Below are 27,238 nucleotides of genomic sequence, written 5' to 3'. Positions count from 1 at the left end.
TCTGGACACAAAAATTTAGAAGAAACTTAGTTCCACATAATATATTCAAAAGGTAAAGAAATTTCAAGATTCCATTGTCCCAGATTACGTACTCGTTGTCTCAGATAGTCATATCAGCTTCCTCTTCACACATTCGCAGACAGACATAAAATACAGGAAACCACTGACCACTGTTATCACCTTATCTCTAACTGGACACCAATAAAAGCACAACAGATGCAACGGTAAGACTTAGTGACAGCACAGACAGTTGTGAACAGCATAAGGGTTACCAGTGACGGCGGAGGTGGTGAGAGGGGAAGAAAATCCGTCTAGCGGTCTTTTAGATGAATGAGCTTGCTCTAGATACCAACAGACACCTATCTTTATGCAAGGGGAGGAGACATTATATATTTCCAAGCACCGAGCCAAAAACAAAGGATCCCACAGGTTGATGTGTATATAAAACCATACACAGAGGGAAATGGGAGGGGAAATATACGAGGGGGAGCCGGTAGTTTCTTATATATATATATATATATATATATATATATATATATATATATATATATATATATATATATATATATATATATATATATATATATATATATATATATATATATATATATATATATATATATATATATATATATATATATATATATATATATATATATATATATATATATATATATATATATATATATATATATATATATATATATATATATATATATATATATATATATATATATATATAATGATATGATTTAAGACAGAGGTAGGCATTCTTGCGAAGCTCTTGATCAACTCATCTTAGGCTTACCCATCGGGGCATCTTGAGAGCTTCGTATGGGGAGGAGAAATCTTGTATGTCGTGTCCTATACCTCCACTTACCCAGTTCGGCATGGCATGGGTGGTAGGCGTGCGGTGGTGGTAGTTGAGGACCACGACAGTCAGCACCACGGAGGAGGCCACCATGAACATAATGCAGTTGAAGTACGTGGCTGCAAGACGGGCATAGCGGGTCTCAGGGAATGTACATGAAGGAGAAGAATGATCGCTACCTGAGGGCCTCACGTTCTGCCTACATTACCTGAATCTGTGTTTACAATGTTTTATGTTTTGCCTAAATGTTCTCAAAGTTTAACCTCATTTCCCTGCAATTTTATCTAGTTTGAAAGTTTGTCTCTGCTTTCCTGAATTGTTTCTTAACTCGCCTGCATATCTATACAATTTGCCTGACAATTAATTTAAGTCAATCTTCACCTGAAATTTTGTCAGAAGCTTTATGTGCAATTATGCCTGATCATTTAGAATTATTCCGAAACTCTAATTTTTGTCTGAATTGCCTGAACTTTATCCTAGTTTTACTTAGTTATTACTCTGACTTATTGACCTAACAAAACTTGCTGTCTAGTCTCATTACTCTGAATTATGGGGAGAATTAGCAAATGCTCATCTTGGCCTTGAAAAACTCCCGTACTTATACTGACATAACAGATGAAATGGGAGCAAATTCTAGATGCCCAAATATAAGTCAAACTCTGAGTTTACAGGTTGACGTGGCACATACCATACTTTAAGGTGTGGTTATTCAACGCAAGAGGGGGGACAATTAAGGTGAATGTAATCTAGGTAAACCCAATAGGCCGAGAACTTGTACTTCATTTTATTCCCGTTGCTACTAATTGTCTTTATTCAGCTTAGGAGAACACGCTAATAGTGAAGGGCTTAATGCTCCCTATATTGAACTCCACCAGCTCTTGGTCTCTCCTAAGTAGATTAAAATTCAACAAGTAGTAGCTATAATAAAATGAAAATTGTCATCGGATTGGAAAGGTTAGGTATTTCTTGAAGGATGCAGAATGTAAGAATGACTTCCTTAATTCAAGTGGCGAGTAGGGCTATAAACATAGAGGGTTGCATAATGTACATACTAAATATATATATGTATATAGCTGAATATATGCATACACATATATATTACGCATACCCATGCAAGGGGCTGCACGCGCATCCTCCCTGCCTCCCTCCCTCTCTTTTTCAATCTCCACATCATGTTCATCACCATCACCAGGAAAAAAAAAAATCTACCTTCAACTCTGCACCACCAGGACCTTAAAAAATATATAAAAAATTACAAAATCCAATCTTTGTTGACCGACCATCTCAAAATAGGAGCTTAGGTTGTAATTTGGACTAAAATTGCCAATATCTCCATCTTGAACGCTCTGTAAGAAAAAGATAAACAATTTAATATGATGCTAGTCACCAAGAAGTACGATGGAAAGAATGAAATGCAGCAGCATTGTCTTCTTCTGCCACTGAGCACTGCACCAGGACGAATAATTAAGGACAAGATAAGGTGAAAAGAGCATAGTTGGAGCATTTACCTTATGTGCGCGTTGATATTGTCCATGCTTGTTACCTCCTGATGATGTATTCAACGTGGCAAATGCCTCATTTATGTCAGATGTTATGGAAGGTGTTGGGGAAGAGGACTTTCTGACTACCATGTGGTGGTGGCGAAAATCAGGGTTCAGATGCAGTGGAGGAATGGAAAGAGGGAAGGACAGGAAGTAGTAGTCCACACAAGGAGAGTAGAGATGTTGCAAGAGGTTAGAAAAAAGGCAGAATATAAGAAAGAAGTGGAAAAGCGATTGGGTAAATATGATTTGGAGCAGATGGGAAAGGTGGAAGGTGTGTAAGATATTCACAGAAGTCTGTGCAGCATGTGAGGTGGTGTGTGGAGTGAACAGAAGACGAAAAGGAGACAGGCTATGGCGCAAAAGCAGAAGGCATATAGTGAGTGGATAGGAAGCTTGGGCGTGGATGAGAGAGAGATATATGTAGAGAGGAAGAGAGATTAGTAAGAAAGAGTATGAAGAAAGTGGATGAGGAATTTGGAAGGAATTTGAGTGTAATGTGGAGAGAATTTAAAGAAATGTTCTGGAAAGAGGTACAGAGAGCAAGACAGGATGATAAAGAAGTTAGTCAGGAGGTGAAAGATAAAAATGGTAGATTGCTAGTGGACAAAAAATAATAAGTGAGCAGAAGATGAGAACACCTTCAAGAACTGTTAAACAGAGAAAGAAAGTGATGCCAGGATAAGTGGCTGGGAGGAGGGAAGTGAGAAGAAAGGAAGAAATCGGTTGGATATAAGTGGCGGAGGCAATGAAGAAAGCCAAAATGGGTAATACCCCAGGAACTGATGGAGTGTGGTGAAATGTTGAAGCATGGGGGAGAGATAGTAGTAGAATGGATATGGATGATATGCAGATTGGCCTGGGGGGAAGGTAGAGTCCCGGAGGATTGAAAGCCAGGTATAATCATTCCACTGTGCAAAGGAAAGCGGGAAAAAGAAGTGTGTGGTAATCATACGGGAATTTGTCTTAGCAGTGTAACGGGAAAACTGTATGGTAGGATACTTACTGACAGAGGGGAAGAACAGAGGAATTAATAGGTGAAGAACATGGAGGTTTTTAGGAAGGGGAGAGGCTGCATAGATCAGGTATTCATTCTTAGGTCTTAGTGGAAAAGTTTCTTGAGAAGGAAAAGAAATTGTATGCGGGCTTCATGGATTTGGAGAAAGCATATGACAGCGTAGATAGACAAGGAATGCGCAAAATATTAAGAATATATAGAGTAAATGGGAAGTTGTTGAATGCCGTGAAGAGTATGTATGAGGGTGCTAAGGCTGCGGTGCGTGTAGATAGTGAATTGAGTGAATTTTTCTACTTGAACGTTGGACTGAAACGGGGATGAGTCATGTCTCCATGGTTGTTCAATCTGTACATGGATGGAGTAATAAAAGAGATACAAGGTAGGGCAGTGGATGTTGGCGCAGCTTTAATGAGAGTGGGCAACGTTTGGAAACTCCCTGTAATGTTATTTAAAGATGATACTGTATTGTTAAGTGAAGAGGAAAGGGAACTGCAAGACTTGGTGAATGAGCCTGGAGGAGTGCGTAAGAAACGGAATCTATAGGTGAATGTTGGGAAGAGTAAAGTTATTGTCTTCGAGAGAAATGAAGTCACTGGATGTACAGTGATGTAGGATGATGAAGAAATAGAAAATGTAAGTGCATTTAAGTACCTGGGTAGTGTGATGCGTAAGTAAGGATGGAAGCTTGGAGGATGACGTGCTTGAAAGGGTACAACAAGGAAGAAAAGTTGCTGGCTCTTTGAAAGCAGTGATGAGAAACAGGGAAGTGAGCATGGAAGTAAAAAGTCGCTGCATGACAGTATTGCGATATCAACTCTAACGTATGGAAGTGAAGCTTGGATCTTGTTGAAAGGACAAAGGGCAAGAGTGAGAGCTGTGAAAATGCTATTTGAAAGGAGCATGTGGGGTTACAAGGAGAAACAGACTAACAAATGAGGAACTGAAGCAGCGTTGTGGTGTGGATGTGGATGTGACGGAAGGCGTTAGGAGAAATACATTATGGTGGACTGGCCACAAGATGATGGAGCGCGAGAGACTAACGAGGAGTGTATGTGAGTTAGGTGGAGGGGGGAAGAGGAACGGGGAGGCCAAGGATGAGATGGGGGGATGGAGTGAAGAGGTATATAAGGGAGGTGTGTGTGAACTGGGCGCAGGGAGGTGAAATGGCGGGGGATCGGGTGACATGGAGGCAACTTGTTTGTGGCCATCCCTTAGGGGATAAGGGCGTCTGACAATGGATGAACAAACAGATAGTTATTGAAGTCTGTATGTCATCCCTATAGCTCGAAAAGTCTCCCCTGACCATCTGGCTGCAGCATGAGCAAAACTGTGAGAGTGATGTAATCGAAGTGAAAGAATTGGCGTACGAAGATCTGCGTTCATTTCACGTAATTCAGTGGCAAAATTAAGAGAATACTACAGCTCTATATCCTGTCGATAGCACAAGTATAATATTCTTGTGGCAGTCTCTTGTTATAGCACAGCATTCAGAATGGAGAGATGGCAATTTTCAGGCCGAATTAAAGTGGGCAAAATGTTTAACTTTTGTATTTACGAATAAATGACGTAATGCTACGAATCAAACGAAAAATCTATGTACTGGTTAGGAAGCTCGGTTATCTATATGACTGAATGCAATTAATTTTTCTGTTCTATTGCTGCAATTGCCCTTTTAAAGATTTAATAAATTCATATCCTCGGCTATTCATTGAATTCTGCAGTGGACCTTATCTGATAACAGATAATCAGGGGGAAAAAAGCAGGTATTGGTTGAAACGTTTACTGCTTTTATCTGTACACTGATCGCCATATGCCTTTATCTTCGCAAGGTACGATAATCAGTGTCTCTTACATTCACATCGTTAGGTGTTTAAAGTATGGTAGTTATGATAGTTTACTAAGACCTAGTGCCAATACAGAACATTACAAAAGTTGCACCAAGACAACGTCTTTGTACTGATAACGCATTTTTTTTCTAGTCCACACAAGTCTATCTTAACTGATTGTCGACCATGGTATATTATATAATCCAGTTCTTTACAGGAACAAGTGTGTGCTAACACTGTAATCTCTCAATTCCGACGATGTATCTTTTTTAAAAATATTTTCTTGCTATATTAAGACGACTTTATTCGGCTTAGGGGAGATTTTTCGAGATGGACGGGGGAGATTTAGCCTTCATCAACACATATGCTGATGAAGATCCCAAGTTGAGTGGTAGCAAGAGTGAAACTAAAAGGATATTACCGTACTAAAGAGGATAAGTGAGTGCCTGGAACAATTTCGAGCCCACGTCCAATACTCACTAAGCATCGCTTAGGAGGGGTCTGATATCCTACATGGTCAGTACAGCTTGCAATGTCCCAAGAACTTTTATACATTATGATCTTATTATGTATATAAATAACAATATCTTATTATGTATATAAATAACAATACTGACTTGGAAACATCAGAAGCAAACGATGAATTTTATCCTCATGAAGTCAGGAGGGTCAAGTTTTTGATCCAGTGTTCATTATCTGTACTACATATTTATCCCAATCAGACTAACAGACTGTCATTCATAACTGGTTTATTTTAAAGTTAACATGATATGAACCGTGAAGGCTTAAAAGTCTTTTAATATACACTGCATGCTGATCCTGACTCTCATGATAGACTGTCATGAGTAAAATCGTAAAATGATCGAACACTAATTGAACATAAACTAAGTTTCTGTTTATATATTCCATTATTCTCTCGAAACTGACAATAATATTATCAAGAATAATTTTTTGTATATCTTACATCTGCTATCTGTTTGCGAAATTTACATATCCTTCAGGTTTCTCGGGAGTAACATCTGGAATTTAAGGTGAGGTTATTTGGGTAATACCAATCACTTACCACAATAGCTTATTAACTATCTGGCAGACGACAGAGGTACAATCAGCGCCATAAGTTTCCCACATATTTCACTGCGTCTACTTCACACGTTTGGTATATCCATTCCTCTCCTCTTGGCAGCATCACAAGAAAATGAAGGACGGTATGGGCAGGGAGCACAACAAACCTGTCTCGTCTTTACCCACTCGTAGCTGCAAGTTTTTTATATTTTATTTTTGTTATCCCCAGACGATTACATTAGCTCAGTGGAGACTTTTCAGACTCTATGAATAAGATAAAGCTTTCATCAACATCTCACTACTAGAGGTCTTTTTCAAACTTAATACATATTTTTATGCAATAAAAATATATAAATAAGATAAAGTAGGAAAACGCCAAAGACGGGGAGCCTACAGTTACGTTGCTCTTTTTCCAGGAAAAATAAACAAAAGAGCCAAAATGCAATGTTTTTAGCCACAACGTTCATTTCGAGAGGGCTAGAAACACTGCATATAAAAGACTGGTCATAAACAGAGGAAAATGCAAATTATCGGGAGGTAACTATATTAAAATCTAACAAAGACAACTGCGCTGAAGAGGTAAAAAGATTAGCCACCACAGGATAATGAGATGTTGAGGTGGATCATTCGTTCGTTTTAAGATTTCCTCCACCTATTGTGGGGGCCAGGCCATAAATTAACCCGGTGTTGAGGTGGAGCATTATTAAGGGAAATGTATGTCCCTGACTGCACGAAGCGCGGGGTCCTGAGAGGTGGTGAGGTCCTGATGGCGAGAGGGAGGGCGGGAGCGAGTAGCGGTGAAATTCTTAAATGCAGGAAGATACAGAATGACGTGTCCAAGATAGCCCTATTACCAGAACTGCAAGAGCTAAATATATTCCTTGCAGTGAGTTAACTCCTTCAACCCGGTGACTTATATTTCTCATTTAACTCTTGCTACCACCAAACTCTTTCATTCAACGTAGGGAGGACTTCTTAATAGTGGAGGGGTTTATAAGGGATATATCTAACTCCTCCAGTTCAGAACGTCTCTCCAAAGCTGAATAAAATCGTCTTAAGATGGCAAAAAATAAAACTATAATTCATTGGACTGAAGGGGTTAAAGAACGAGTCCAACTGATTAAATGGGCAGATGGCAGTAAAAAATATAATTAGGAGACAGTGGATATACAGTAGCTGTACTGATCAATACTCCACTAAATATCTATAGACTTATCGACCTAGGAGGAAACTTGAAACTGTATGACATAATAGGGACAGAAGAATATTTCACTCGACTTCTAAGCCGCTGTTGAAGTTCCTGTCGATGCAACTGAGGAGTAAAAACAAAATGACTAACTTCTAAGACTCGCCAACCATTAAGAGGGCACACACTAATAATACGAGTATTACTATAGCTTTTGAGCAGAACTTAATACAATTTACAACAGGAACTACATATGAAGTTGTACGTCACTGATATGATAAATATTGCTCTCAAAATTAAACGACTGAGCGTTCGTGTAATTTACAGAACGGCTTTAGCAGCCTGAGAGCCGTACTATTAAGTAATTCAGCCAGATAATGTAATTTTCATATTTTCTTGTTGCTATCAGAAGAATTTATTCAGCTTAGTAAGAGTCTCCTGCTAGTAATGGTGCTAATGAGAGATTAATTGATCTATCCAGTTCAAAAAGTTTCTCCCTCAATGAACAAAATCACTGAAAGACAGCAAGAATAATACAGAAAATAGCGCGCCATCGGAGTTCAACATTGTCAACTGTCTTACGTGGAGTGGAATGCAATCTAACCATTTTCCATTCTCACAACAGCTATAAACTTCACTTTCATCAACTTTCGGCTTGTCTGTACTTTCGTGCACTCAGTTTTTAATGATAATGCAGTTAGTGTTGACTGGTTTAATGAAGTTAATACTATCTGCGTACTGACTGGCTGACGTGCCTTGACAGCTGACTAGCTGGTGCTACAGCAGAGTTTCCCAACTGGCGTCGCATGTCTAATAAATTTTAGTTCAGTAAGAAGGACATAGGCTAAACCTCTCACTGGAACAGTTCTGACTCTAGGGATTTGGTGTGCCTCCTTAACGAGTTAGTGATGCCAGGAGTGGTAAATATGAATATAATTTTTCTCTTCTGACATGTCACGGCAGCTAAGAAAGGATGCAAAATATTCTGAGTAAAAAAAAAAAACTGATTCTCCTCGTCCCTGCAGCAGAGAGGAGAATCAGTTGCCATGTTTCCTCACTTTCATATAACTTATCATCAAAGATCCTTATAGTAAAATCAAACTGTATATCCTGGGCTCAGAAAGATGGCGTACCAACTGTGTGTGTCGTGCTAAGGTCGTTAGGGACGTGGGCATGAAAGTCCAAACATAATCAAATTATGCAGTAAGTAATCCAATTAATTATAGATTTAAGGATTTTTTTTGCATGAGATTTCTGAAGGATAAACCTTGATGTGTAGAAGAACACTGGAATTAACCCTTGCCGAGCTGCAGCCCTAATATGAGGCAAAATGAAGGTCTGCACGAGCCAAGCTGTAAGCCTCTTATGAGGTACAATTTACATTGATTAGAAAACAATGACTGAGAAGAAGTAAACTACCTAAGAAAGAATCAGCCTGGCAGGGGTTAAGCTATAAACAATTTGCTATTAACTGTGACTCTATAATGTTCCTACAAATTTTTGTTCCCAGTTCACCCTAAAAAAGATCCTACAAACTTTTGGCCCCTGTTCACCCTAATTACAACGCACCAGCTGGGACACCAGGATTCTGAGGCCATGATATAGATAAGTGTGTATGAAAACTGGTTGCCTTACCACTAAACGTGATGTAAGAGATAAAAAGCATAATGCTTAAACTAAAAGGTAAGTGATGCATAGCCGATAACCCGAATAGGATGAGACTGAGCTTGAAGGAACTAGGTAGGAGAGAGGCAACAAAATGTCAAATTGATTTTTCTTTTCTGTTCCACTTCGGCTCAAACCAAATCGTTCCCGGGTCATCCTTCTACATCGATAGAGATCGTGCTTGCTTTCTACGAGTGTCAGCGAAGCAAATACACAGGTACACACACATTTAGATATAAAAAAAATCATGCGGCACTGTAAGTCGCATGCAACACAACAAGAGCTTAAAAGAGAGACGAAAGCATGCGCAGTATTTTGGCCTTACGTTAAAGCTGGCACGGTTGAAGGGGGTTGGAGAGGAGTGGGAGAAAGGCATGCTTTATTCGACTATTGGCTTTTATCTGCTGGTTTATAGAACGTCTTAGTACGGATAGAAAAAAAAAAAAAAGAGGAATAGTAAACATTAATGAAAAAAAGGAATATCAGTCGCAGTTGAAACCACATGTAATGATACTTGGAGAATTAACCAGAACACGCCATTGAGTGAACCAAATTATAAAAATATTCTATTTCTAGTAAGTGAAGTGGTTAAGGAAAAACTAATATATATGTATTTTTTTGGTCGGAGAAAGAAAAAAATATATAGTGATGAAGGATATATATATATATATTTCTAATCATATTTATAGTAATATGATAAGCTGCTAATGGCAATTCGTAAGATCTAAAGATACATAAGAGTACTTTATTTGCAGAACTTAATGAGATTTACTGTTTATTATTAGTGGGATGTGACTATCAGCAGTCTCTGCTTAATTAAATCATCCATTCAGTCTAAGAATCAGATAATGACTGGAATCAATTAATTATACATAAGAATCAGTTAGGGAGTGAACCAATTTATTAAGCGGCACAACATTCACAGACGACACGGTTTACCCAGCGAGGTGTATTTAAGAGACACTAGCAAAAGCCAATCCTTTGTAATTAAGTGGCAAACTTAAATCTAACATTGAGACACACGCACAGGCAAGACGTGTTTATGTGTGTGTGTGTGTGTGTGTGTGTGTGTGTGTGTGTGTGTGTGTGTGTTGAAGGTACATATAAGAGATCTGCTAGTGAGGGTGACGGAGTGTTCATGTAAGGGTCAAATTCTCACCATTACCCTTGTTAAACTGGGCAGTATCTACGTTGAATAAAATGTTGCTGTGTAATGCAAGCCCCAATTAATGAACTTTTAATTAGTCATGGCTCTAATCTAGGGGTTAAATTAATCAGAAAGCATCCAATGAATTATATCTTTCATTTTGATGAATTTAAGGAATCTGTTTATGGACTGAGGAGTAAGAGGTCTATTTAACACAACTCAGAGACGCTGGCAGTCATATCCTTTTATCAGGAATTGACAAGGGAGTGGGAGCTGGTGAGGGACGGGGAGAAGAGGGAATCTGACTTACTGGAGGTACTGAAGGGGCAGGGATGGGGGAACGGGGGAGATTGAGGATTCATGGGAGAGGGTGGAAGATGCAGAGGGCAAGAGGTACCATGACATTTTTGAAGGGGAAGTGGGTAAAGGGGAGACAAAAGGAGGAACCAGGGTAAAGAAATTATGGCATTAATGAGAAAGAGAGAGAGAGAGAGAGAGAGAGAGAGAAAGATATGCTATGCCTGAAGTCAAATGAAAAATTACTACTTCCCCATCGTTCGTTCGTTTTAAGATTTCCTTCACCTATAGTGGAGGCCGGGCCATACATTAGCCCGGTACTACTTCCCCAGTAATCCTTGCGTCTAAAAGGGGAACGACTGAGTACCGGATGCTTCCCCTCTGAGTATTAGTGAAGAGTCAGCTACTTCAGCGTGTGGCATTTAAGCTGTAAACAACCTCGAACCTCCTACGGAACCAGAGGAAAAGGGGAATCTCCATCTGGGTCTTTTTTTTTTTTTTTTTTCTTAATCATGTCCTCAGTGAGATCAAAGAGCCATAGTCTCGATCTGTGCACCCCATGTGAATGTCAGAAATAGCATGATGATGATGATGATGATGATAAGCGAGTGAATAGAAAGCCAGGGAAAAGTAGGGAAAGAAACATAGATATTTCATAAGAAAAAGAAAGAATTGATGAGAACTTATTCATGATAAAACAAATGAAATAAATTCAGACAACGCATTTGTAAACAGCAACCAAGATAGAAAACGGGAAAAAAAAAAAAAAAAAAAGAGCTTCACAGATGATCAATGAAAACCTTGTGAATGAAGAAGATAAAAAGTAGTAATAAAGTAAGAAAGAAAAGAAAGGAAGGAGGAAGGGAGGAAGGAGGGGTTAGGTAGGCTGGGGGTGCAAAGGTAAGTAGGTTGAATGAAAGGGAACCTGCGGGAGTTCTATCATTAAATGTATATAAGGCATCGATAGTCTTATTTGGAAGAAGCTCATGGGAAAACTTTAAAAAAAAAAATGTCTGATACCCATTCCCTGTGGGCTAAGTAACGTAAAGCAAAAAAATTATTTAATCAATAGGATTATCCGACTACCACAACCTTGATACCCCTTTGCTTCGTCCACTGTAAGACTTCCGATTATTGCTGTGGTGTTGGGAGGAGAGACTGAAGAAGTTGGGACATCAAAGAGTTATCCATCAAGATCATCAAGGCCAATGGGTAATTGTACAACTTTACAGATGATCGACCTTAATGACCTCGATGGGTGGCCCCATCACGCCCCAGTCCCTTCAGCCAGAGTTATATCCGGAAACTGACGTGAGAGTTGAGAGCTCTGTGATCTGTTGTAGAGATGGCCGCATTGCAACAAGAAATAAGCAAGAGACTGGTTTGATATTTTTTCTGAGGGTTACAATACGCCCAGCGCTACGACAGAGTCAGGCTGTGGGCTCTGGTTTTCTCGCAGTCAGGGCCTGGGTGTCATCGTTTCTGTAGCTGTTTGTCCACAACACCTTGAGAGAGACACAAGGCACCAGTCGCCATACCATCGCCACGGCCAACTGATGCAACAATGGTGACAAAGACCACGACTTGTGAGCTTATACCCGGATGGCTCCAGTAAAGCTCATTTTCACCCCTCAGGGAGAACAGGAGCTTTTGTGATACATTTGTAAGCTCCGCCTTGTTAGCTCTGAACCAAGACATGATCTCGTCACTTGACTGAGTGTCGCGTGGAAGCCACTTAATGTTAAGATAGCAAGAGGAGTGTGAGGGAATAGAGGTGGCATCAAGGCCTTAACAAACACAGAAAACGTTCATGCCTTTGTACGCCATTCCAGCATTAACCATCATAGTACCATATCGCCGTTAAATATATAATATATATAAATATGTATGTATAATCTCTGTCGCTGTCTCAACCTGTGACGGGGGTGGCGACTCTGCAGGCAGAATGTACAAAGGGACAATGTGGTGGGACGAGGTAGTGAGGACGTCGAAGTGGTAGGTGAGGCGGTAAGGTGGGTGACGAGGTGGAGAATGGTGGACAGTGAAAGGAAGTGGAGGGGTGGAAGGTGGATAAGGATAGGAGTGGATGGACGGAGAGGAGAAAGATCAAGAAAGAAAGGAAAGGGGGATGTGTCAATCGAAAGGTGAAAATGGGGAAAGAAAATTCAAGCTTCGGGATACAGGGAGGGATGAAGATAGGAAGCATATGGGAAAGGATGGGAGAAGGGAACGCCAGTCATTGACGAAGCAGAGGGAAACGGAAGGTGTGACGAAGAATGAGGAAGAAGACACATGACATGTATTATAGAAGACACAAGAGGCAGGAAGCGGGATGGTGGTGGAAATGGAAAAGAGCGAAAGGAATGGGAGGAGAGAGGGGAAGAGTTAGGCAAGGGGTTGAGGAAATGAAAGAGAGAGACAAGGGGGTCACAGGGAAGAAGAGATGGAAGAACAGGAAAAGGGGAAAGAATGAAGGTAAAGAGAAGGTGGAAAAGAAGGGAAAGGAGGGAGGGAACATTTAGAGGCTAAGGAACAGGAGAGAGGGGAGGATGATGAGAGTAAAGGACTTACGTAAAAGAATGGAAGTACAGCCGAACAGAAAAGCACGAGGTTAGAGGTTTCGAGGATGTGCATGATGACCATAGAGGGCGATGTCTAGAGTCAGGGTGGCTGGAGAAAGGAGGCAGAGATGATGGGGGAAGGAGGGGATGGAGGTAAAACAGGAAGCGATAGGAGAGGCGGAAGTGGTGGGGATGAAGGGTAAAACAAGGAGCAGTGGTGGAGGTGGAAGTGGAGGTGGAGGTTGGGGATGAGAATGAGGAGGGAGGCTGGTGATGAGGTGGAGGTTGGGGATGAGGGAGAGGGTGGAGGTTGGGGGTGAGGGAGGAGGTTGGGGATGAGGGTGAGGATGGAGGCTGGTGATGACGGTGAGGGTGGAGGATGGGGGTTAGGGTGGAAGTTGGGGATTAGGGTGAGGGTGGAGGTTGAGGATGAGGGTGAGGGTGGAGGTTGGGGATGAGGGTGAGGGTGGAGGTTGGGGATGAGGGTGAGGGTGGAGGTTGGGGATGAGGGTGAGGATGGAGGTTGGGGATGAGGGTGAAGGTGGAGGTTAGGCATGAGGGTGAGGGTGGAGGATGGGGATGAGGGTGAGGGTGGAGGTTGGGGATGAGGGTGAGAGTGGAGGTTGGAGATGAGGGTGAGGGTGGAGGATGGGGATGAGGGTGAGGATGGAGGATGGAGGTTGGGGATGAGGGTGAGAGTGGAGGTTAGAGATGAGGGTGAGGGTGGAAGATGGATATGAGGGTAAGGGTGGAGGTTGGGAATGAGAGTGAGAATGGAGGCTAGGGAGGAGGGTGAGGGTGGAGGATGAGGATAATGGTGACGGTCGAGGTTGGGGATGAAATGGAGGTGAAGATGGAAGAGGAGGTGAAGGCGGGGATAAGGATGGAGATGAGGGTAGAGGTGAGAGTGGAAATGAGGTTGAGGTGAGGGCCGAGGTGAGGGAGATGAGAGTGAAGACAAGGATGACGCGAGGGTGGAGTGGATTTGGACGTGGAGGCGAAGGTGGAGGTTAGGGTGAAGATGGAAGTGGAGCTGGAGTCTAGCAGTGAAGCTAAAGGTAACAGTGGGAAGGCGAATTCGGATGAAAGGGAATGCGGAGACAGAAAGGGATGGTAGAAGTGAGGATGGAAGGTAGGTATAGAGATTGAAAGTGGAGAAGGAAGGTGGAGGTAACGGTGGAAGTGGGCTGGAAAGGTATAGCTGAAAATGGAGAAGGGAAGTGGAAGGAGAATATGAAATTAGAGAAGGTGAAAGAAAGGGTGTGGAAAACAGGTGTGGTACTGAGGTGGATGGGGCTGAGGTGCGGCAGTGGAGGTGGTGCTGTAGTAGTAAGGAAGGTGGGGAAAGATAGGGAAGGACACTGATGTGGCATTTGGTAGCTGTGTGGAGGCAGAGGAGGTGTAGTAAGGGTTAAGGTGGAATGGGGGAGGCGAAGTGTGATAACAGAATGGTGAAGTCATGAAGGTGCAGATATTAGTTTGGAGGTAGGGTATGGGATATTTGAATGTGGGACTGTGTGGATGTTAGGAAGTAGGTGGGGTACGGGAACGGTGGAAGAAGTGGAGCATAAAACTGAAGCTGTGGGTATTTGGATATTAGGCAGGGTATCAGGAAGGTGGAGATCGAATAATGAGAAGGCGTGGATACTGGAATGGATGTAGGGTAAAGGAAGGTGCAGGAGGGACGTGGGGCAACTGGATCCGTGAATGTGGCATGTGGGTGTGTGGATGAATGTGACGGAAAGGGAAGGCGGATATGGTGGAGGTGTAAAGGGGAGGGTGCTGATTTTGGAATAAATAGGGCAATGGGGAGCTGATGATTTGGGTAGAGGGGTGGAGGTGTAAAGTGGAAGGTTGCAATTTTAGGACGGAAACTGGGCAATGGGAAGGTGGAGTGGGTACAGGGGTGGAGGTGTAAAGATGGGGGGGGGGAGGGGAAGCTGACTGTAACATAGTCTACTGTTGATCCAGAGGTCCCGCGTCGCTCACCCCCTCACAGATGGAGAGCCAGAATAAGAATGGACGACTCTGGTGGAAGGTGGAATACTCTACCTAACAATGGTATAGCGTCAGATACTTGAGGCAATTTTTCCGCTACAACAGTCATGAAAACCGTCAGAGAAAGCAGGATTGTGATTTCTGAAAGAAAAAAGGAAAAAAAGATATACCATATATGAGCCTCGACACATTTTGGGGGGATATGAGGGGGAGGTGTCTTATCTTCTTAAAAATTGAAAAGGGTTAAATAAATAGCCACAATATATATATATATATATATATATATATATATATATATATATATATATATATATATATATATATATATATATATATATATATATATATATATATATATATATATATATATATATATATATATATAAATATGTGATTATAAGAGATCGAATTGCAGAGTTGGTGCAGAATTACATGAGCCCTCTATTAGTATGCGAGAAAAGACATGGTGGGTTTTTCAGCTAGGGTTCAACAGGTGTGAAAGAACTCATGTACTTTCCTCCTGATTACACACACACACACACACACACACACACACACACACACACACACACACACACACACACACACACACACACACATGGAAATCTTAAATAAGGAGGCTCTGAATCTTTGTGGTGGAGGTTGAGTAGGAGAGGAATGAGGGGAGGAGGTGGAGGAAGATGAAGGACTTTTAGGAAACGTGAGGTGGTGGCAGAGTCTGGGGGGGAGGGGGATGTAATAACAAGGCAAGTAACGAGGGAAAGACTATGAACAGGACAAAAACAAGTGGTTTATAATAATATTCTCCAAGTATCACGCACTCCTACAGAGAAGTCCTGGAGCCAAGGCGTTAGTTTCTCACACTGATAAAAAAGACATTCATGTTGGGTGAAATAAAAATACTCTCGTAACGTATTTTTCAAATGGGTGGTGGTGGATGTGGTGGGTGGAGTGGAACTGGGGGAGGGGCGTGAATCTGATATACTTTCAAAAAGTAAAAAAGCTAAGTAGTAGGGAAAATATATATGGTCACAACTTTTAGCGGAAAAGTTGGTGTGTGTGTGTATATATATATATATATATATATATATATATATATATATATATATATATATACACCTTATAAAAAAATTCTCCTATCCCATTCATCAACATACCAAAAATTAGAGGAGATGTTAATGGTAGCGTGGAGAAGAGTGATGTTGTTTGTGTGTGTACATGTGGGCTGCTGAATTACAGGAAACCCAGATCCTGGTGGCGCAGTAATATGGTAGACCAGGGGGTGGGGTTCTAAGGGGGAGGGGACGTGTGTGAGCCGTTAAGTCGTCTGGGTGGCCGGCTGGTTGGCTGACTCTGGGGGAGGACTGACTCTCGACGTAATACACTTGAGTCTGATTAAATGGGAGGACTATGACTCCTGACTCTCGACGTACTACACTTGAGTCTGATTAAAGGCTGGACGACTGAACGGGTTATTAAACATAAACAAAGAACTCAGTTATCAAATGAGAATAAGGTAAGTGTGCAGAGTGGTGGTGATGTAGTTAGTTGTCTGACTCGTATATCATTTACGTCGAGATAAGTGAAACAATCTACTTGCTAAATGGATGTTTACATACATATAAGTGGAACGGCATCGGATGTCTCCGGTATATTTTCAGTCACAATGTTTAGGAAAACTGTTAGCGAGAGCAGAATGGTGACGCCTGAAAAGGAAAGAGTTGGTGGTGTCAATGCTAGGGCGAGGAGCCACCCCGAGGATGGGGGCGGCCGGCCACCATCAACAGTACCGAAAATGGACCATCCTGGGGAAATACAAGGCAGGGCAGCTTAAGGACGCAAAATATGTTTCATCGTGAGGGCATGGAGGAGGGAAGCAGTAAACATCAGAGACTGCTGCCCTAGGGGAGGGAGGGGAAAAATACATATGATATATTTCAGAAGATGGGAGACATCTTGGGGCACGGGAAGGAGCTCAAGATAAAAATACAATATCTGAACTGGGATTCTAGTTAGTACAGTTTAAAATCTCAGTAAAAAAAAAAAAAAAACTATGCTCGAACTGCAGCTCTAATCAGAGCAATTTAAAACTTTACTGATACATTTTATTTATCTAACAAAAAAAGGGATCACTCGTTTATCAAAATATCTGGGGAAAATGATAATTAAATTTCAAAACTGCTATCTGTGACGTCATAGCACCATTTCTGGTAAGTTTCAGGTCATCCCGTGAGAAGAGGAAACCAAATATAAGCAGCAACATCCTAAACAAATGTTTTGTCTAAAACACTAGTAGCGAGTCGTGTTGTAATTTGTTTTATTTCCTTTGAGGATGTCGTTTACATTCTATATTTGCCCCTTCTAGACGTTTTTGATCAGCTTAGGAAAGATATCTAGTGCTAAGAAGGTTAATGAGGGCTATATCTAATTAACCCATAAATATAAGAAAAAGCCTCCCTTAAGCTGAATAAACTTGTCTGAAGAAACAAGAATAACATAAAACGACGTCCCTTGGCAGAAGGAGTGGAAAATGGAAGTAGTTACGTAAAGGCAAAGAGATTTAAAAAAAAAAATACTTTTCCGAATTCCGCGTTTGTATCTGATCACATTGTAGGTAGCATGGCTGACCCTTGCTTTTAAAAAAAATTAATTCATATATGTCATATAAATAAAAAAAAAATCAAACAGAAACCAAACTGCAGTGATGATGACCTCGTCGAAGAAGATGAGAGAGGAATAACAACTAGAGTAAAATTATGTTTCAATCAAGCACTGCGTTTGACCAGGTCTAGTATTATGATGATAAAGGAACTGCACACATGATCAAAAAAGTATTGCGCATGAGGGTATGATATTATCTGAGATGATCAATACAGTTCGTGAGGTTCTATGATTATTAATTTATTCCCATGTGAATGTGCATATAGTAAAAATACATGTTGTTGTTGTTGTTGTTCAAGTTGTTGTGTTGTGGCCTCAGGCTCATCTGGACATGAACCGGTGCCTTTCTCCTGCTGTTCACCAGCCACATTTCCAAGGACAGGGTGAAGGTCGTTGGTATAACAGGACAGCGGAGCCGCCCAGTTATATTGGTAACACCACAATCAGGCATCCCTCTCTTACACCAAATCATTTACTTTGGAAAAGATAACAAATGTCACGGGAAAACGATATGAATTATGATAGCAGGGCTATTAGTGTGCGGTAGGAACAACGGCGGTTTTGCATTATCCATCGTTCATGGTGTCTGTTTTACGCACTATTACTTTTTTGATCGAGTGTACTGTATCTTTTGCAGTGCTCTTTTATCAGAAAGTCATGTTGGTGATTTTGACAATCTTGGTGGGTTAATGGCTCCTCTTGTGATGTAGTAAATCTACAATTCGTATATACTCATTTTTTTTTCCTCGGCAACTGTGTACTCCACTCTCCTAGTATTCTGGAGAAAAGTCAATTGTTTCTTTTATCTTGCTGGTTTATAGGAACCTTGTTTTAGTGTAGCAAAATTTTAAGATGTAAAAAATATAATAAGCGTCATCAATGGTATCCATGAAGAGTATCTCACTGACCAATTGGACGCAATGGATTAACACTGTGGTAGATAACACAGTTATTACATTGTGGTAAAACAAGGTGAATAGTATTGTACTTCTAAGAGATATATAAAGAATGCTTTCGTCAGTTCCTGCCCTTGACCAATGGTATGTACTACAGCTCGTACATGAAAAAAAAAAAATGCATGAAGATTTTTGTTTCAAGAATTTTAAAGCCATTTCTGTGCCGTCCTCAAAATGAAGGATTAATGAACATAGAAAGTACGAGTGCGTACTTTGAGCAGGAGAATGTTATATATATAGCAAAATTTATAGTGAGAGGAGAACATTCCAAGTTAAAGTTAGGAACTAACTGAGGAAATCTAAAGTGAATAAGTGACGAGACCCCCAAGGCTTAGAATAAATCTATCTACAGCCAGAAGCCATAGTCCCCTAAGAGGTGGCCGCTTGTCTTTGAGTTTGTGGTTTTATGGGGAGGGACACTAACCCTCCGCCAACCCATTTGTTGACAAGAAGGGAACACGTGTGAACTGGTTATATGGTTACCATCCAACGTTATTAATAGCTTCCTGGTTTACATGAAACCATTAGGCTTGTCACTCAATGTAGAGCTGCCTGAAGAGGAAAGAAGAGTAATAAAAAGTGACAAGAAATTGGTAGAAATAGGAAAAGAAGAAGGCAGACACAGAAAAAGAATGATAAAGGTGAAAGAAGAAATAGGCAGCACTACAGCAAGTGTGTGGTTAAAATTAATATTTTAAAATTTTCTAATGTACTACTTCATTTACAGCCTCAAGGAGTGAAGGATTATATCAAGGCTTAACTCCTTGAATACGCTGATGTCTTTTTACATTTATTTTTGTTGTCTCTAGATCGAGGATTCCCAACTATCTTCATTCATGTGCATCGTTTTTTTTTTTTTAACTTCTGTGTATCACCGTGACGACGCTCGCAGTTATTACAGCGAGTTACGAGTAGTTTTCACCTGATGGAACTAAGCCACTCGTGGTTGCATGAAATGCCAGGAGTTATCTATGAGGATGAAATAAGTCTTTATACTATACTATTCAGATCGACCCTCCAGTCTGAGAACACTAATGAAAAATTGAACTGAAGGTGTATGGGATCCTTGTCAGGTCAGAACAAATGCACTACAGTACAGAAGTGATTGTGAATGTGGGATATTTATGCCCATAAATTGACTTGCAACAAATATCAACATGATTACGTAAGTTCAGACGTGTAACAGTCTTACTTCTGCAAGTGGGAGAAAACCATGTATATAAATTATACCAAAGGAGTACTCGATTTGGGATTTCTATGTTAAGGCACTGTATGCCTAATCTGTTCATGGTCTGACACTTAACATCACTCGGGAAGTGCAATTTAAGCAACCATATTATTGATCACGTTATACTTTTTATACTTATTCACTCACTTTCTGTATATCCGTCACTGAGAAATGGGTAACTGTTTCGGTTCGTTATGTACCAATGGCAAATTTCAGATGTACCACTGATGTTATTATGTACCAGAGGTTGGGAATAACTGCTCTAGACGATTTTATTCAGCTCAGGAGAACCGTTCAGTAACGAAGGGGATATGGAAGGCTACATCTAACTTCCAGTTTGAATATTCTCCTAACATGAATAAAATTATCTACATATAGCAAAATAAAGCATAAAAGAGGTCATTGTACTGAAGGTGTTGATGCTGATGACTAAGTGACTCTATCGATCTACCACTTACAACTCCATTAACAAGGGAAAAAGGGGCTGTGAAATACCTAAAGTGATGTGCTAGTTTAGGCTTGCTAAAACAACGGATTCTCTCTTTTACCTAAGACGAGCTATCATTTAAAAATAATGTGGTAGGATGGGTCAGGTTATCTGGAAAAAAATCGTAGGAGGGAGCGATGGAGGTGGACGTAGGGTTTGGGTAGGGATGATTGAGAAGGGGAGGGGGTTATGGTTATGTTGAGGGAAGTGGGGTGTGACAATGAACCTCTGGTGCGAGGGTCGTGAAAGTAGGGTGTTATAGAGCAATACTTGGGAGTAAGTAAAGTGGAATTACGATTATTAATTGGTTGTAACTTAAGCATTCATGATAATTATGTATATAATATTTGCCGTGAATCAGTATCTCATTAAACCTTACACCTGATTTTGATTAGCTATGCATGTTTTTCGCATGACGTTGATTCACTGAATATGAATTGATGAACTGATCAAATACTGCATTTAAGTCAATTTTTAACCATAAACATTAGACATTATTTAGCAAAAAAGGTATATAGTAAAGTGAATATCACAGCAACACATGATGTGACACACTGACGAGAGCACATCTGCACAAAAGTCTGCAATCAAGGAACTATAAACTTTGGTGTATGGTGAACACAATTTAAAAAGGTGAATATTAAATTGCTTACACACCTCCTGTCCGATTATAATTTATCTTAATTAATCATTAACATGAAAATCAAAAAATAAACTGATTAAATCTGTTTCTCACAGAAAACGAAACAATGGCTAACTAGACTGAATAAAAAAAAAATTACCTTTGTTGCTGGCGTTGTGGTTAACGTCGCTTACCTAAAGTGAGCTTCTCCCCTGAGTCCGGGGGCAGAGTGAATCCCAGGAGCGCCATGGAAGATATAAGAACGCAGGGCATGATGAGGTTGCTAAAATAGTAGAGAGTTCGCCGCCTAATGTGGATCTGGAAGGTGACGTCCACGTAGATCTCAGGACAGCAGGTGTAGGTGAGGGTGTTCCTCTTACCGGGCACCGCTGGAAACAGCGTTCAAATCAGAGCAATAACGATACCAGTAATAGTATTGTACCCTTTTTACTCACACTCAAACTTGGCCTAAAATTGCCATCTGCCTGTCTTGACTCCTCAGCTGAAATTAAAGCATGTGTGTGGGGCAAGTCTGTAAAGCAGGTATGTGAGGCAGGTGTGTACGTCAGGTGTGTGATGCAAGGTTTGAGGCAATTGTGTCAGGCAGGTGTGTGAGGCTGGTGTGTGAAGAAGGGGAGTAAAGCAGGTACGTGAAGTAGAAGTGTGAGGAAGATGTCTAAGGCAGATGTCTGAGACAGGGAGGTAAGGCAGGTGAGGCACCATGACCTGGCTTAACCTCTCACATTAATGTTATTGTTACTAAACCTATGAGAAGGGAGGAGGAGGAGGAGGAAAAGGAGGAGGAGGAGGAGGAGGAGGAGGAGGAGATAGAGGCGGCTCTAGAAAAGGAGGCAGAGGGAGGGAAGGGAGAAGAAAAGGAGGAGGGAGAGTTTTAAAAAGAACAAGAAGAGGAAACGAGACAAGTAAACGGAAGAGAAACGAATGATAACACTAAAGAAAACAGACACATAAAGAGGAAGAAATACGTAACCAAAATGTGAAAATGCAGAAGTGAACGAACCATCATCATTATTAGCCTAACCTTTTTTCCCCACCCTGGGACGGGGGGAGGTAGGATCCAGAAAACATACAAGAACGTCAGACAATACTGGGGAAAAAATAATAGTAGTAGTTGTTGTAGCGGAAAGAACGCGGAGATGAATAAAAAAAGATGCAGTTATTTCTTGTCCTTCATAACAATTTTGCTAAATTCAACCTTTCCTCGCGTGTCTCCCCCTCCTTTCTGGTAAATTTCAAAACTGGATGTATAGCTCAGTACCTGTCCTTTCCCAACACCATCCATTACTACCTCCTCTCTCTCTCTCTCTCTCTCTCTCTCTCTCATTTCTAATACCTCCACTCTCACTGGCCTCTCCTCTCTTTTCGTTTTTTTTTTTCTCTCTCTTATCTCTCCACCTTTATCTCCTCTCTCTTATCTTTTTCTTTTGTCTCATCCCCTTCCTACTTTCCCTCCTCTCTTTCACCCTTTCTATGTTCAGTCGTTCTTTCTCTTTCTTCGCCCCTTTTCTGTCCCCTTCCCTGCTCACTCCTCATCCTTTCTTAAACTGTTTACTCCCTCTCACTCTTACAATTTCTCTTCTCGATCCTTCCTAGTCCCCCCCCCCTCCCTCTCTCCTCCCTTTCGACTTCTCTGATGTCCTCTTTCTTATCCCATTTCTTCCCTCTCTTTCCCTTCCCGTATCTCCTCGCCTCTTCGTCTTCCTTCCCTTTCTCCCTTTCTCTACCACTTTTTCTCGGGATCTCTTTCCCTTTCCTACCCCTTTCTTCCTTCCTTATCTCTTTCCCTTTCGCTATAACACTCTGCTAATCAACCAACACCCCCTCGCGCTTCTCCCCTCGGCTCCCTTTCCTCTCCACCTTTCTCCACTTCCCCTTGAATTTCCTGTATTGTTTTTTCCCCTTCTCTTTGGTCCTTTATGAAGTTCTCACTCGCTTTTCTTTAACTTCTCTTCCCTCCTCAATCACCCCCCCTCTCTCTCGTTCTTCCCTTTGCTCCTCTCCACTCGTCTCTCTCGCCTTACCTATGAGATCCCACTCGCCGTTGGTGATGTATCCACTGATGTCACCCCCCGTCTCGCTATTCAGCTGAAGGTCAATCTGTAAGAGAAGCACATCGGTTAACTCTGTGAGGAGGAATTCCCTCACACGAACAAAATCATGGTTACATAGATAAATATGAAAAGATCTATAAACTGCTCACTGGTACACACAAAACCCAACATGATAGTTCAAAAATGATCCCAGCTGATACTAGCACAACAGTTCTGAATGAGACAGCCTAGCAAGAATTCAGGAATCAGTACGAGCAATAGCGTCAAAACAGTGAGGAGTGAAGTGCATGGCACGAAAAAGTACCGCTGGGCCTCAGGGAAAAGCCTTTCAATTGTATGAAGAATGGCACAAAGAAGAACGAAATATAAATGAAGAATACAGCGTGCATGGCACGAAAGATGACTTGAAGGGATAATGAAGAATTAAGAACGACACGAAAGAAGAATGAAAAGTGGAGGAAGCCATGAAGGAAGAATGGGGCTGGAGTGTCTATGACAGAATGACAGAGACTAAGCTGGCTTGTCTTTGAGTGGGAACACCATCTTACAAGGTGCCAGGCTTCGCGACATACAGTAGGCTATGTGGCAGGGAAGGAGAGGAATGTAGGGATGAGAGAAGAGGTGAGTACATAAAACAGGGAGAGAGAGAGAGAGAGAGAGAGAGAGAGAGAGAGAGAGGACAAGGGGAGAGGATGGGAGAGAGTGTACATGAAATGAGACGGAGATAGAACGGGTGACAGAAGGGGAGAGGAAGAGAGAGAAAGAGGAGGAAATGAGACGTGGATTGAAAGAGAGAGGGGAGAAGGTGGGAATGCAAGAGAATATGGGGAAAATGAGACGGCAGTGGAAGGGGTGAGGGAGGGATAAATTGGGGAAATGAGAGATGCAACAGAAAATGAAATATATGAAAAGCAAATGGAAGAGAGAGAGAGAGAGAGAGAGAGAGAGAGAGAGAGAGAGAGAGAGAGAGAGAAATGTGAAGGGATCTCTGAAGGGATGGAAGCGGAGGGGGAGGAGGAGAGAGAAATAAAATGGGGAAGATGTGATAAAGAAACTAGAAGGAGACAGGAATGAGTGTGAAAGTGGAGAATGGAAGAAGTGAGAAGAGGATGGAAGGCGAGAAATGAGAAGAGATGAGAAGGATATGTGAGAAAGTGGAAGGATTGTAAAGAACACTGAACATGAATGGATGGATATGAGAGGATGGGCAATGATGGGAAATAAAGTGGAGGAAGTGACAACGCAATGGAAGGGGAAAGAGAAACAAAGAAAAAAAAAAGAATAAATACACATGAGGTTAATGAAGGATGAAGTGGAGTAGGATAACTCACCGATCTGATAAATATATTAGCAAAAATATACAAAAAAATGGATGACACACAAGAATGTATACAAAAGAGTGAAAAGGAAAATGACCATAGGAAATGAAACTCAAAAACCTATAGTAAATCACGTAAATACAGAGAAACCCGTAAACATAACAGAAAACAATAACGCAATGAAGCAGCAAGCAACATGTGAGTAAATTTGAAGGCATGGAATAAAGAGGGAACAAACGTAAGTAGGTGTGTAAAAGAAAAATGACCACAAAAAAGAAATCTATATGGAATATTAAGTTAATCTAAGAAACACACAGAAATTCATAAACACACACACAAGACAATAAATCCGAGGAAGCAGGAAACAACACAAAAGTATGCCTGAATAAAGAGAACTGAGGGGGACACAAGAGAATAAAGTGCACAAGAACAAAGAAACAGGAAATTACTCGAAAGCGAAGAAGGAGGAGAGGAAAAAAAAAACGAGAACAAAGGACCATGGAGGAAGAAATATCGAAGAGGAAACTGGTGAAGAAGAAGGAGGAGAAGGAGGAGGGGGGGAAGGTTAGAGAGGACCCAAGGGGAGAGATAAGAGAAGGGAAGATACCACGTGACATGGAGAGAGAGAAGGAGGGAGGAAAGCAATAAGAACATGGGAAGGAAGAACACAAAGGAAGGAACTGAGAACAGAGTAAGAAGTGGAGAGAATATATGAAGGAAAGATAAGAACAACGAGAGTAAGAATTACAGAGAGAGAGAGAGAGAGAAAAAAAAGAAAAAGAAAAAAAAAGGGAGAAATGGAGTTCCCCCGAGCTAAGCCCTGTACTGGACTATATAGCCCCGCTAGGGTTACAGGAGCGAGCTACCACTCCCGGCACGGCAGCCCGGGCGAGGCTCGAACTCGCAATCCCCCGATTACGAGTCCAGCGCGCTACCACCGTACTACCGAGCCCCCCAGAGAGAGAGAGAGAGAGAGAGAGAGAGAGAGGGAACAATAAAGACTTCATGCCACATACTGTACTCTGAATCTTCACCCCTGACTTGAATCTAATGTTTCTCTCCGCCCCAACATTTCTCTTACCCTCCATTTCTTCTTCCTTAATTCTCTATCTTCCTCTTCCTATCTCTTATCCTCTTCTTTCACGCTTTGTTTTCCCTTTCTTACCTCACACTCTTCCTCACTTTGTTAGTTCTTCTTCCTTCATCCACTCTCTTCCGTTGTCTTCATTCTCTCTTCCTTTTCCTGTTCCTTCGCTAACAGTATTCCTTTTCCTGTCTCATACTGTCTGTCGCTCCCTCCCCCCCTTTTCTTTCTCTGCTGCTTGCTATTTCCAGTACGACTAATAGCCAGATGTTATTAGTGTAGGGAGAGGGCCTTCGGCTGTACATTCTCTTAATATGTTTCTGGGCGAGGGTAGTAAGTTTCCCTAGTAATATTTAGGCCACGCCACCTCGTCAAGATAGTTAAGTTTTGGTATCTTGTGTAAATATTTAACTATGTAAGATACTCTCTCTCTCTCTCTCTCTCTCTCTCTCTCTCTCTCTTGACTTGGGCAAACTACCAGAGCGACATTAAATCCAGGTAGGGCGGGGGACGACTTGTACAACTTATAATGGTATTCCCAGGGGTCCCCCTCTCCCCCCTCTCTCTCTCTCTCTCTCTCTCTTACACACACACACACACACACACACACAAACACATCAAACTTGCCTACAAAAGATAGTTTCTTTCGTTTCCACTTTGAGCGTATCAATATTCTCTCTCTCTCTCTCTCTCTCTCTCTCTCTCTCTCTCTCTCTCTCTCTCTCTCTCTCTCTCTCTCTCTCTCTCCTGCGTTGCAAGTCCATTAGCAAGTCTACCAACGTTGTCCTCACGGTGTAATAATAGGGGAAACAGGACTGGCTAAGATTGTGCCGTCTTTTGAGATGGAAAGAGCTGAAGAGAGGGCGTGAATAAGAGTAGGGGGAGGGAAGAGAAAACGGAATTATGAGACGAAAGAAAATGGATCAAGGAAGAAGAGGGGATGCAATACTATCTATCTATCTATCTATTGCAAGACGCCATAGTCCCATAAGGGGTGACCATTTGACTTTGAGTTATTTGTTTTACGGGGAGGGGCACTAACCCTTCACCAACCCACTTGCTGACACGTAGGGAGCACATATGGTTTAGTTATATGGTTACCACCCAGAGTTGTAAATGGTTTCTTGGCTTACAGGAAACCATTTGGCTTGTCACTCATTGTAAAGCCACCTGTAAAGAAAAGCAATAAGAAATGACAGGAAAGATGGGAAGTACGAATAACAGATACTTCAAAGAGAATGTTTGGCGTGTGCTCAGATTGGAAGGATGTGGAAAGAGGGTGAGAATGTGAGGCGGCGACGGAGGAAGAAGAAAGAATTATGAGAGGGAAGGAGGAGCAAAAGGAAGGGGGGAGGGGGCACTAATGAAAGTACGAACAACAGATGAATATAAGAAAAGGACTGAGAGAAAGTTTGGTGAGTGTTTGGAATGGAAATAGGCGGAGAGTAAGGTGAGGATGAAAGGCGGAAGGAGGAGAAAAAAAATATGTGAGAAAAGAAGAAACAGGAAAGGTGATGAGAAACAACAGTGGAAGTGCGAACAATGATAAATACAGACAGAGAGAGAATAAGGAAGTTTGCCGTGAGATTAGAATGGAAGAATGTGAGAACGGGTGAGAAGGAACGAAAAGAGGAAGG

At 41.4% G+C, this 27,238-nt stretch overlaps 1 protein-coding gene across 1 annotated transcript in view; it reads right to left on the bottom strand.

Moving 5' to 3' along the window:
* Nucleotides 1–27,238, bottom strand: part of LOC145409232 (neuronal acetylcholine receptor subunit alpha-7-like) — a 421,705-nt gene that overhangs the window by 5,367 nt on the left and 389,100 nt on the right. Inside the window, exons 6-9 of the mRNA XM_080279715.1 lie at nt 23,169–23,244; nt 21,321–21,515; nt 16,792–16,878; nt 881–990 (exon numbers count right to left, since the gene is read on the bottom strand). Of these exons, the coding sequence (XP_080135841.1) occupies nt 881–990; nt 16,792–16,878; nt 21,321–21,515; nt 23,169–23,244 (468 nt within the window). The remainder of the gene's footprint in view (nt 1–880; nt 991–16,791; nt 16,879–21,320; nt 21,516–23,168; nt 23,245–27,238) is intronic.

This window comes from Coenobita brevimanus, chromosome 80, assembly GCF_032717465.1.
Source record: "Coenobita brevimanus isolate Jiangsu-jjx chromosome 80, ASM3271746v2, whole genome shotgun sequence".
Classification (NCBI taxonomy): Eukaryota; Metazoa; Arthropoda; class Malacostraca; order Decapoda; family Coenobitidae; genus Coenobita; species Coenobita brevimanus.
This window is presented reverse-complemented; position numbering and strand designations above follow the sequence as displayed.